At 44.4% G+C, this 12,361-nt stretch overlaps 1 protein-coding gene across 1 annotated transcript in view; it reads left to right on the top strand.

Annotated features, from left to right (window-relative positions):
- The first annotated feature begins 2,851 nt into the window (after positions 1-2,851).
- LOC147659423 (26S proteasome regulatory subunit 7) overlaps positions 2,852-12,361 on the top strand; it is a 122,012-nt gene continuing 112,502 nt past the window's right edge. Inside the window, exon 1 of the mRNA XM_086951752.1 lies at positions 2,852-3,209. Coding sequence (XP_086807878.1) covers positions 3,140-3,209 — 70 coding nt within the window. The 5' untranslated portion in view covers positions 2,852-3,139. The remainder of the gene's footprint in view (positions 3,210-12,361) is intronic.

Below are 12,361 nucleotides of genomic sequence, written 5' to 3'. Positions count from 1 at the left end.
CACACCCCTGGTTAACGAACTGTCTGTCCCCTGAGGCATCCCCAGAATTAATTGTCACCTCTTTTCACAACATCCAGGAAGCAATAAGGGATGAGCTATTCATCAACACAAAAAACAAGCGCAGACTTCCTACCATGAGATGGTTCGATACTACCTGTCGGAAGGCCCTTACATCCCTCAAAGAAGCCCTAAGACAGCAACCGAGAGACCCTCAAATAATCTCACAATGGAGGAAAACTTACAATACCGCTCGAAAAATCGTAAAAAACAGATAAAGCAAGATCTATGGCTTCGACTACACGACAGTGCATCAAGGAAAGATAGCACTGCTTTCTGGCAGACCATAAGATCACCTCTCCTGGCCAACATCAGCGACCCAGATCACCTCGATGTGGCAATAACTGAGGATGACTGGGTCTCCCACTTTTCAAAAATCTTCGGAATACCATCGGATGCCGTTCCAACAATCCAAATACAGGAATCTGAACCAGCTAAGAGCAAGATCTATCCAATCAAGCTACGCTTTACCCTCAACGAAGTCAGAAAGGCAATTAAGGCCTCAAAAACAGGCAAGGCCCCCGGCCCAGACGGGGTCCCCATGGACTTGTTCCTACATAACGTTGACTATTGGTCAAAAATAATTACACGGGTCATGGCTGCAGTCGCCTCAACTGGTCTCTTCCATTCATGGTCAACATCTACACTATTGCCCATCTTCAAAAAAGGGGACCGTAACGACCCTGCGTGCTACAGACCGATCTCCCTTCTGGACTCCACGGGCAAGATTGCAGGTCGAATACTCCTGGACCGATTACAATCTTGGGCCCGGGAGAATAACATCATTACTGACCTGCAATACAGTTTCCAGAAGGGGCTCGGAACGGTGGAACAGGCCCTAAACCTCGTCCTCCTGGCTGGAAAGTACGCGCGCGCTAAAGGAGGCAACATCTTCCTGGTCTATGTAGACTTAAGCGCGGCATTCGATTGGGTACAGCATGCAAAGCTATGGCAGATCCTGGCACACCTCGGAGTGGATCCACCCATACTAGCCTTCTTGAGAGAGTTATACACCAACGCAGAAGGTCGAGTTCGTTTTGGCACCAGCGGTGAACTATCACGTCCCTTTAACATATCAAGAGGAGTAAGGCAGGGATGCGTACTGGCTCCCTTCCTGTTCAACCTATACACAAACGGGCTTGAACAGGCTATGCTGGAAGGGAGCCAGGACCTCCCGCAGATAGACCACCGCCCGATACCCATTCTCCTGTATGCCGACGACTCTGTCATCCTGGCACGGACTTCTAATCAACTCCAGCGACAGCTAAATAAATATGTGACTTTTATGGACTCACTAGGCCTAAAAGTTAATATCAAAAAAACTTTTACAATGACCATCGGACCAAGGCCAGGAGTCTCTAAGCCCATACTCATCAACAACAGCAGATTAGAAAAAACATCGGCGTACCCATACTTGGGCATTCTAGTGGATGACACAATGACCTGGCGTAAGGCAGTGGAAGCCAGAAATCTTAATTTTCGCCGTGCTGTATCAGCATTAAGTGCTTTCTCAAGGAAACTAGGCAAACCAGCCCCAGCGGAACTGTTAACGATATACTACGCAAAATGCCACAGTGTGGCTACTTACGGAGCAGGCATTTGGGGCTATGGATGTATCGACCAACTCCAGGTTACCGAGAACGCCTTTATCAAATACATCCTAGCTCTCCCCCAAAGCTCCCCGATCCTAGCCTCGCATCGGGAGCTTGGTATGGAATATATGATCGACACCATACGATGCCAGCCCATCCTACTGTGGCAGCGTATATGGTGTAACCCTGAAAGTCACATCACCCGTTCCCTCATTACCGATTGTCTTGGCCTAGCGTACTGGAGGAAAATACCGTGGCTTAATTACATTCACAAATTCTTTCTAGATCTTGACTGTGAGCACTACTTCCTCGAACCCCCCTCAATTTAAGACATCTCGAAGAAACAGCTGAAGGAATTATGTATGGGCCATCTAAGGGAACTCCGCAACCAAGCAGAGATTACCAAAACACAAAACGAAAAAACTTGTATATTGCAGACAGGGAAACTCATTCAGCCGTACCTGACATATTTCCTGTCAAACTACGAAAGGTTTTTAATTACAAGACTCCGGTTTGATCTTTTTTACCGCCTGGTGTCATTCCCAGAAATGAAGAACTGGTCCCGAAATCTGACGAGCTGTCCTTGCGATGGAGTTTCTGTACAATCCACGATACATGTCGTCCTTTTTTGCAAATACTACAGACTAGCAAGAAAAACATGGATTTTTCCCATCCTCCGATCAAGCGGTCTCAGACTATCATATCCAGCACTTTCCCATTTACAATCCCCGAAAACCCCGCATGAAGCCAAATTGATAGCGACCTTTCTTAAAATAGTAATATCAACCCGTCGCAAAATTTCCACCTAAACCTGTATCCATTCCAAAATGTAGAAACAGTACCCCACTTTGGAATTCATTTTCTTATACAGTGATGCAAGTTCTGTGACCTAATGTTTACTTATTTATGTTTAAACTTCTTTTTTTAGGATGTACTTTTTATGATTATACAAACCTATAATCGAATAAAAGTTGATGAAATGAAATGAGTGACTTTACAACGTGTACATTTGTAATTGTTTCTGTTTGTATCTTTTCCTTGTGTGACTTTACAACTTGTACATCTGCAATTTTTTTCTGTTTGTATCTTTCATTCCAACAGGTTCTTTTGTAAAGCGCTCTGATACCTTCGGGTTATTTTCGCGCTATAAAAAAATCGCATTAAATTAAATTAAATAAATAAATAAAAATAAAATAAACTTCAGAGGCGGTGGTTGGACACAACTCTGCAATGGCCACCGCTGCGGGCAACAATTTACAAAGCGCTCTGTCATGCAGGCTGTCAACGGCCACGCTGAAAAACTATTTGGTTTCTAGTCGGCCGGTTTCGCTGGTGCACGCTTCCTGCGAGTGCGCGCGCGGGGTGCACTGGGATTGTAGCTGGTACCGGAAGTGGGAAGCTGCTGTGTAATCCTATGGTGCCCGAGTTCGGAGTCAGACTCCTGAGTCCAAGCAGTATTGTGACACGAACGACGTCTTCGGAGCCTCACCATGCCCGACTACCTAGGAGATGACCAGCGCAAGACCAAGGAGGAGGAAAAAGAGGATCAGCCCATCCGAGGTCAGGGGGGAGCCTTCGTTTACTATTTGTGTATGGGATTAGTCAGATAAGCAGCACCCTTCATTGGGGAGGGCGAGATCAGTCAGGAGGTGATTATGGGCGGTACTCACTTGTGGAGGGACGATTCAAGTAATGGGAGTGGGCGAAAAGTCCTCATGTAATAACATTGTTTGTATGTGATAGGAAAGAGACATCCAACTTGGAATGGGCCATCAAGACCAGGGTGGTCTTCTCACTTCGTTATCAAGTTCACTGTTTGGAGTTATGGGCTTTCTTGTGGCACCCTCTTCCATTCTAGGTGTTGTTCTCAGTTTACTTTCTCATTCGACTAACTCACGTGTTATCGGTGATTTATAGAATGACATTTCAGCGCCGCAAACAGTGTCCATCATGTTTTGGGGTTCGGGTTGCCACATTTTTAAGAGAAAAATACCGGACATTTGCTGTTGTTTAAAGAGTCTGTAAAGGCCCGGACTTCATACTAAATAGGACTTTAAACAAAATAGGATGTACTCCTTTCAAATATGAATTTTCTGCTTTTGTTCATTTAAATTATTAGCCAGGGATCTATGACGCGGCTCTAGAACACATTTAAAAGAGGTTTCTATTTATAGTTGCTGTTTGAAGCATGTGCACATAAGGGCTAAAAATACCGACTTTAGGCGATTTATCTTAATTTTTGTATTCCGTCCGGGACAAAAATAGCGGCGTTGACGGCAGAAAACCTTCCAGGCGACAACTCTACTTGTGGTGTGTTGTAATCAATAAAGGATGTCCTCTCTGATCATGGGAAGTACCAGGGCATTTGATGTTAGTAGTATTTAGAATGAAAGGACAAGGCAAAGCTCATGATGAAGCCTCTTGACTAGGGTGTCACTGTGATGGTATAAATATGGAGATTCTGTACTTCTACACAATCTTCTGTTACCGTGCACTTAGAGTGATTTGTTGTTACCGCTTAGTGATAAGGCAGAAACGTCTGACACATTACCACTGGCTTAAAACCGGTAGTGAATCCGCACATGTATGTAGTCAAATTACTACCAGTTATCACCCTTTATGACCTAAAATCCTTAGTAAAGGGACGAGGGGTGGTAATATTAAACTTCCACCTTGGGGTAACATCATTACACCATCGGGCTATTAAGACATACTTTTCTACACCTCTAACATTCAGTGACTGAGCAGATAGTACAGAGTGGGCAAACCGTCTTAATTGACTGGGGCCTGCCTAACCAAAGTAAAGGTGGAAATTACTTGTCAAAGAAAAGCGACTGCATTACCCCTCTTCCAGTTTACTGTGCCTAAAAAAGACAGCCAGGTTTCACCCCACCACCACTCCCTTAAAAAACATAAAACGCCTATCCAAAACTGTCTGCGCCTCAGTCTAGACCTTTGTACTATCCCACCTTGATGAGGGTAAGTGTCTACTGACAGACCTACCTGAGCCCCCTTAATTTTATCACAATAAACAGCGTTCCTAGTCAGCAGCTCGTCTGTCAAAAGGTAAACAGAAATACGGGCACATCATAAACATCATGGCAGATCTTGCTTGGCTTCTGTACACACGTTCATCATGTTTACAGACTGCTCTTTTATTTTTAAAGTCACAGATTCCCAAAATTTAGCTAACTCGATCTCTCTGGGACTCCACGCTACCCTAGCTAAACCCTCCCCTATCTGAACCTGAGTGCCACAAAAATGAATAAATCTGGAGATTAGTCATCTTCTATTCGCAAGGAATGCCACTTTATGTTTGGCACCTAGTTCCAGACTTGCCCTCCAGGGAAATCACATGTCCGTTTTCAGCTGTACTTTTTGTTTTTGGAGCACCGTGTGGATTTTTTTAAAATGTTGCTATCTTCTGGACGTATGACACCAGCAGTTATATTCAAATATTTGTAACATAATTTTTTTCTGGTCATGGTCCCATTCTTGCGGTTGTCTAGGGTGTACTTCCTAAAGAAATCTGTGATGGAAGCTCAACACTTCTCTGTTGCATGTTCAAGAGGCTGTAGACAAGATAAGGATCCAACCTGTTTCTTATTTTGTACTGGAGAGGCTCCAGATAACATTTTAAACTCAAGTTTATTAAAAAACAGCTACAATACATAACTAAAATATATAATGCTAACTGCACTTGGTACTCAATCTTCAACTGACAGATAAAACATGTAGCATAATCTAAAATGAAATTGCAAGAAGCATTCTACATAAAACACAGCCATAAGATGTCCTCACTATTAAAGATTGTAACTGTTTAGAGTGTTTTCAACTTAATGGTAAAAGGCGGAGAATGGAGAATTCAATATTTTAGAGTACAAACATCCATTCTCCGTTGTCCTTCATACTAAACAAGATTAATTGAAGTAAATATGAGATAAAAATCTACTTTTGGAGTGATTTTTCCTAAGGTAAATCACCAATTCTTATACCTCTGAAGATGAGCGATTTGTTAGCTGATCACAGCTGTTGAAATTTATAATCAAAGCAGAACAAATTTATAGCACCAAGGGCATAAACCTTGGGGTAAATGTGTAAAGGTTTAGCCATGTGCAGACATCCTCCCTTTACTGCAAAGCCATCTGCAATCAGGGAAATCTTTGACAAATGTCACAAACACCTTTTCAGGTCAATAGCTACACGCTGAAGTTGTTGCTGCTACCTCTTGGTCTGATGCCAGCTCCCCGGCTGCTGCGGTATCTCTCTTGCTGACTTGTGACTCAGCCTCTTAGTCCATTTTCTAACACTTTTGGCAATTGGGTTTTACTGCTGTAACTTTTATTGTATTCTCTCAGTAACAATATCTGTTTTTGACTTTATTTGTTGCCGTTTGTTTTCTTTGCTCCACTCCTGCCATTTTCTTTCCATCCCAACCTCTTCCCGGCCCAGCGCCCCCCAACTGCCAGGACTTCTTTATAGAGGCAGCAGCACGTCTCTAGTGAGCAGATCCTCCAACTCGTCGTATGTGGGCCAGCTTCCCAGCTGCTGCGGTATTGCTCTTAATGACTTTTGTGACTCATTTCTAACATTGTTGGCAATTGTTTGACAGTTTCCTTTATTTGCAGAGTTACTTAAAACCATTGCAATACATGCAAAATAATACCATATATAAAATATTCGACCACCATAATAAAATGTCATTATACCGAAAATGTAAAACGCTTCTGTAGCTTTACAATGTTAAAATACAAATTTAGCCATACGGGAGCAACCTATGTAAGTAATACGGTCGCCAATATCGATTAGTGCTCCCCCTGCGTAGATTAATAGACCAAATACTCCCATGCCCAACTGTTTTAGTGTCAGTTTGGCATTTTTGCCTGGGCCACTTCGAGAAATCGGACTAATCTAGTATTCATTTGTGGTGATGCGGGGTTGAAGCAGGCCAAAACTGCCTGCCTCCTTGTCCGGATCCCCCTTTGATTAAAGGGAATCTTTAGCAGATGCCTCCTTTCTTGAAGCATCTCCGTGCAAGAGCAGATGGTGTGAATGATGTCCCCCTGTCCGGTTTTGCACAGTCTGCATACTGTGAAAGTCTGCACCCTTTACCATGGAGGAAGGTGCTGCGTACATGGTATCACTCCGAGACGTAACTTTAGGAATTTTAATTTAAGTACTTTTGAGTAGCCCAGGTTAAAATATTGTTGCGGGGCTAGGGTCTTGTACGAGTTCAAAGTCATCCAAGCATGCGCTCTGACAGAAAAAGCAGCTTCATCCTCCACCAGTGACTGTATTTTCAGCGACTTCCACACTCATTTTTTAAAAGCTGAATGGTGACAATGTGTGACCCATAAGGGCGATAGACCTGTGTTTGTCAGAGCCTCCTGAAGGTACAGCCTTGCGGGCAAATTCTCCCTCTGTTGTAGATCTTGCCACAGGAGGTGGTTTAATGTGTTAGGTTTGATGTTCTGATTTTGTTCCAACAATTGATGTATACTCCATAGCTGGCCCAGGTTTGCTTTATCAGACCAAACTCTAGTCGGATTTGCGCCGGTGAGGTCTAATTCGGGAGGCTGAACATAGTTCTGTATGCTTTTACAAGCGTTTTGTCCAGAAGATTGGTATCTCTCCCGCGCAGTGCTTCGCTACCATACGTAATAGAAGGTAGGATTTTGGCCCGTGCTACCTTTAGGAGAGGGCTCATCGTTGGGCCCAGTAGTTTGGCTGATGAACCTTTCATGGTTAAGGCCAGGATCATCCCTTTCCTTTTGATCTCTTCTTGTTGTTGGGTAAATGATCTTTCTTTGTCTAAGTAGACTCCCAGATGCTTATAAGCCTCCGCATGTTCAATGTTTGTCGCCCAGATGCCATAGGTAGCTCTTTTTTCGTTTGCTATTGATTGTCATGGTCCTGTTTTTTTTAGGTTTATTGAAAGGCTATTTTTTTCTACGTAGACCTGCAGACCATTAAGAAGATGTTGCAAGCCAACTGCCGTGTGGCTGAGTAGGACTACGTCATCGGCTCATAGTAGCCAAGAGGCTTCACCACACTGGAATCAAAGGAGGCACCCTAAAGTGGATAGCCTCTTTCCTCTCTGGAAGAACCCAGAGAATTTGCCTTCCTTACTTAACCTCTGAACCCAAGAGCACCATCTGTGGCGTCCCTCGAGGTTTGTCCCGCGGACCCACCTTTTTCAACACCTCCATGACCTCCTTGGCCAACATAGTCAGATCACATTACCTGAATATTTTATCCTATGTTGATGATATCCTGCTCATCATTTTGCAATCAGAAGACCCCTCTGCCAAGCTGACCAACTTCTGCATGTGCACGACGAGCATTGCCGACAGGATGAGAAAACTGCCTAAAACTCAACACAGACAAGACAGAAGTGGGAATCTTCGGGAACAACACCTCCACGTGAAATGATGCCTGGTGAACCCTGAACTAGGACCCTCACCCTCTCTGAACGATCACTCCCGAAATCTTGTCATCATGCTGGAAAGGAAGCTCACTATGAAAAGAAAGATCAGCGTAGTATCATCCACCTGCTTCCTCACCCTTCGCATGCTCCGCAAGATCTTCAAGTGGCTTCCCATCACCACCAGGCAGTTACACAAGCCCTTGTCACCAGCCGACTGGACTACGGCAATACACTCCACGTAGCAGACACCTTGCACCTCCTCAAGATACTGCAAACCATACAGAACTCAGCGTCCAGACTCATGCTAGACCTCCCGAAGCAGACCCACATCACCCTACACCTCAAGAAGCTCCACTGGCTCCCCATTCAGAAGAAATGCTAGTTTAAGATGTTGATCCAGACCTTCAAAGCTCTCCCTAACCAGCATACATCAATCACCACCTTAACTTCCCCCTTTACTCCATACACCTGCGCTCCTCCTCCCTCTGCCTCACCCACACCTTCTGCATCCACCGTAGCAACAGTAGAGGGTGATTTTTCTCCTACCTTGCTGCTTAGTCCTGGAACAACCTCCCATTTCACCTCAGGACCTCATCCTCTCTGCTGGAATTCAGAAAAGGACTCCAGACCTCGCTGTTCAATTGAGCCTCCCTTTAGCAGTGCTCTCAGTGCCTTGATACCCTCACAGGTGATTAGCCACGCTATACAAATCCAGATTGATTGATTGTACGTTTGGTGTTCTTCTTCTATTTTTTCCCCCCTGAATTATAGACCTTCATCGGTGTAGGATAATGCCTCTTTTCGCATAATCCCAAACCTCCCCCCACCCCAAAAGCTTTAGACTGATGCTGCTGGTTTTTCAACTCTGAAGGTGTAGCAAGGTCTGCTAACCAGACATCAGTGCCAGTGCTCTGGCCCTGAAAAGTTATATGTCTGATTGGTTCACAATTGACATAAGTTAACTTACTCAAAAGTCTCTAGTATATGGTACCAGGGCCTGTAAGTTAAAATGTCCCTTGTGGACTACAGCACTATTTGTGCCACCACAAGCGTGACAACGCAAAGCACGGCTCTCCTCCTATCATTGCTGGCTGGCAGAGCAGTTATCGAACTACTGACTCGCCTTTGCCATTTAAACTAATGACAATGTTCAGCCATTCCTTTTTAGTGTTCGTTTGCACAATGCTGGCAAAATCTCTTTGTATTAAAAAAAAAAAAAAAATCTTGAAAGGGGCTTAGAACCCGGCCATTATTTACCTGAACTTACCATTCGTTCATTCCAACGCCACTCTAATTTCCATGCTTCTGATTGGTCAGCATGTTGTTTTTTTGTTACTTCCTTCTCTGCTTGCCCATCCGTGCCTTGGAGCTAGGCCCAAGTACAGCTTCCAGTCACTACCTACTGGCCAATGGCCTTTTACTGGGTATGCACACATAAGGTACTACTTACATTTTTTAATTTTTGCAAGCGCTCCATACGAGTGCATCTGCAGGCTGTCTTCTCTCCTCCCAGCTTACTGTCGCCCTCCTCTCCTGTTGCGGTTCCTCCCCCTTTACTTGCAGAGGTACTTTTTTGAAATAGCATTTTATTTAATGCATTGTTCCAACTGTAAACTCGACATATTGAAATTAATGGCAAATCACTTAACCCTCTCCAACCTGGCCACATTTGTTGTTGGTGGCCCGTCCCCCACCACCAACTCCTTGATGTCAGTTTGTCCCTGCTGAACTCCTGTTGCTGTCTAGAGATCCTCCTTCCCCCGTTTTTTTTTTGGTGTGAAATTTTATATAGTGTGAACACCACCCTAGGGTATTAGTGGGCTTTACATTAGCACCTGTTACTTTAGGCAAGGGCACGTTAATTTTTATAGGCACAGGGAGATTACGTGCTTTGCCCAGAATCACAGGCTGTTCAGCCGATGCCAGTACTCGAACGATCTACCAGCTCCATTGTCAGCAGCTCGGACCCCTATGCTTCATCCTCTCCCCAGAGGACGCCATATCCTTTCCCTAGCCTCGACCTCAGTTCAACTTCTTGTGATTACGGGCAAATCACGTAATCTTTCTGTGCCTAAACACAATAAGCATTGGCAAAGCCAATAGGTTTTGCCTATGCGAAATCTATTGGCTTTGACAACGTTTTTTTAAGACATATTGCACAGCTGCACTGGCTGCTGTAGAACATGGGTAAAAGTTTTGGGGGGAAAAAGAGCTATGACACGGACAGCGGTGACGGCAGCACGGTCCTTTGTTTTTTTTACTTTAGAAAATGCTGTATGGCAGCTAGCGCTGCTGTGTGACATGGTGAAAAAAGCATTAGCAAAACCAATAGATTTCACAGACACAACACCTATTGACTTTGCCAACGCTTGTAAATATAAAGGAGTCAACCCTAAGGCCGGCCTATCAAGCTCTAAGGCAGGGCACTGTATATTAACAAGCATTGAAAATGCAATAGGTCTTGCCTTTGATTAAGTTAAAGCCATTTGCTTTGCTAATGTTATTGTATAGCAAAGCAAATGGCTTTAACTTAATGAAAGGCAAGACCTATTGCATTTTTAATGCTTGTTTACTAAGGTATGTACCACCTGCAACAATGAATGATTGTTTTACAAGTTTGCTACATGCCACAGGGGCGAGGGTCACAGTCTGGGTTGCCAGATGAGTCTGTGGAGAGCAAGCCCTCGATTTGGTTTCCTTTTCCAATTTGCCAATTGTGAGCCCAACTAGTCCGACTACAACTCCCAGAATGCACCTAATTAGTTAAAAACAATATCACAAGCCTGGGAACAACAGTGAATCCATGTATATAGCGTTTCACACTATAGAGAACACGCTGTAGCGCTTTCGATGGACTTTTTAGGAGCTTTTTATGATATGAGTTGAGTGCGCTGTCCCAGTTGGGTAACAAAATTCCGACTTCATAAACATCATTAACCTTGGCATGGATATACGGAAAGGCACATCAACTAATTGAACTGTATTTCAGAATCAAGGAAAAGTTAGCCGTCCACAAGTGCCAGATCCGAAGCACGCCGATAATAGAAAGTAGCATGCAAACATACAATGCATTCCACACGCAATTGTTTTTTAAAAAAAGTGCAGCAAGCTAATAATAAACCTAGTGTGTTACGCTGCCGGTAACAGATCCAATCCTGCAATGCGTGGCTAAAAGGAGACAGGGTGGCAAGAAGGAGGGATTGACATGCCTTCGGTGCAATGATTGCACTGCCTTAGGCATAATTTGTGACGCCAAACAATGCTCACAAATGCAAACTGAAGGCGGAGATGGGACACAGCTTTCGGAATCCATATTGATTCCAAGAACCCATCTGCATGGCGAGACCAGCGCATGCGCTTCCTTTGCCAAGCCAAGACCTAAAAAGTACAACACGTTTTTACATGGCTTAACAGTAAAAAAAAAAAACGTTGTGTTTTTGCTGTGGAAAGGCTAGTAGCCTCATTTGTGAGTACATGGTTACGCGCTGCCAACAATAGTATCCCCATTTGTGAGTACAGGGTTACGTCCTGCCAACAAAGCTGTGCTAACTTCTGAATTGGACTACTAAGGTTGGTACTTCAGGGTATCAAAAGAATCGTTACATTTAACCTGACTTAAAGCCCAAGTTGATTTTAATGTAACTTCTAAGTAAATGGCAAATCTAGAAAGTTACCACTCTGTTGCCCACGTTTTCCTTTGATTGTTTATGGTTGTTGGCTACAAGACAGCCTTCTGCCCTCCTGTGGGAGACGTGAACGACTGTCAGGAAAGGAACCTCTCCCTTTTATGAAGGCCATTGAGTGTTAGAGCCCAGAAGGCTAGCTTCAAAGGGGAGACCACCTACGAAGGACAAATGCGGAATGCGCACAAGAGGGGCTGCTCTTTTGTTCTGGTGGTGAAGTTGACTTTGGGGACAGAGAGGGAGAAACTGTTGCCATAACAAGTTTCCCATTGGCGTTTGGCACTGTGGTAGCTACAACTGTAGGCTTGGTTGCCAAGCTCCACAGACCAAGGGAATGGTTCTGCCATCTTGGGAGTAAGCAGAATATTGTGTTCCGGGATAGGTAGATGCCACACTTTGTCTAGTTCTTACCGCACCCCGCGAGCGCAAGTCCTGGACATAAAAGTGGCACCCCTGAAACTCAGACCTCAGATCACTTCTGCACAGGAGAGAGGACCAAAGGACTACTCCCTTGCAGTTTCCTGGACCCAGCAAAGAGAGGCTGCACCAAAGACTGGGCTGTACCTGCTGCTACTTGGGCTAGCAAAGGGAGGACTGTTACG

Source organism: Lissotriton vulgaris, unplaced genomic scaffold (assembly GCF_964263255.1).
Source record: "Lissotriton vulgaris unplaced genomic scaffold, aLisVul1.2 SCAFFOLD_2427, whole genome shotgun sequence".
NCBI lineage: Eukaryota > Metazoa > Chordata > Amphibia > Caudata > Salamandridae > Lissotriton > Lissotriton vulgaris.
This window is presented reverse-complemented; position numbering and strand designations above follow the sequence as displayed.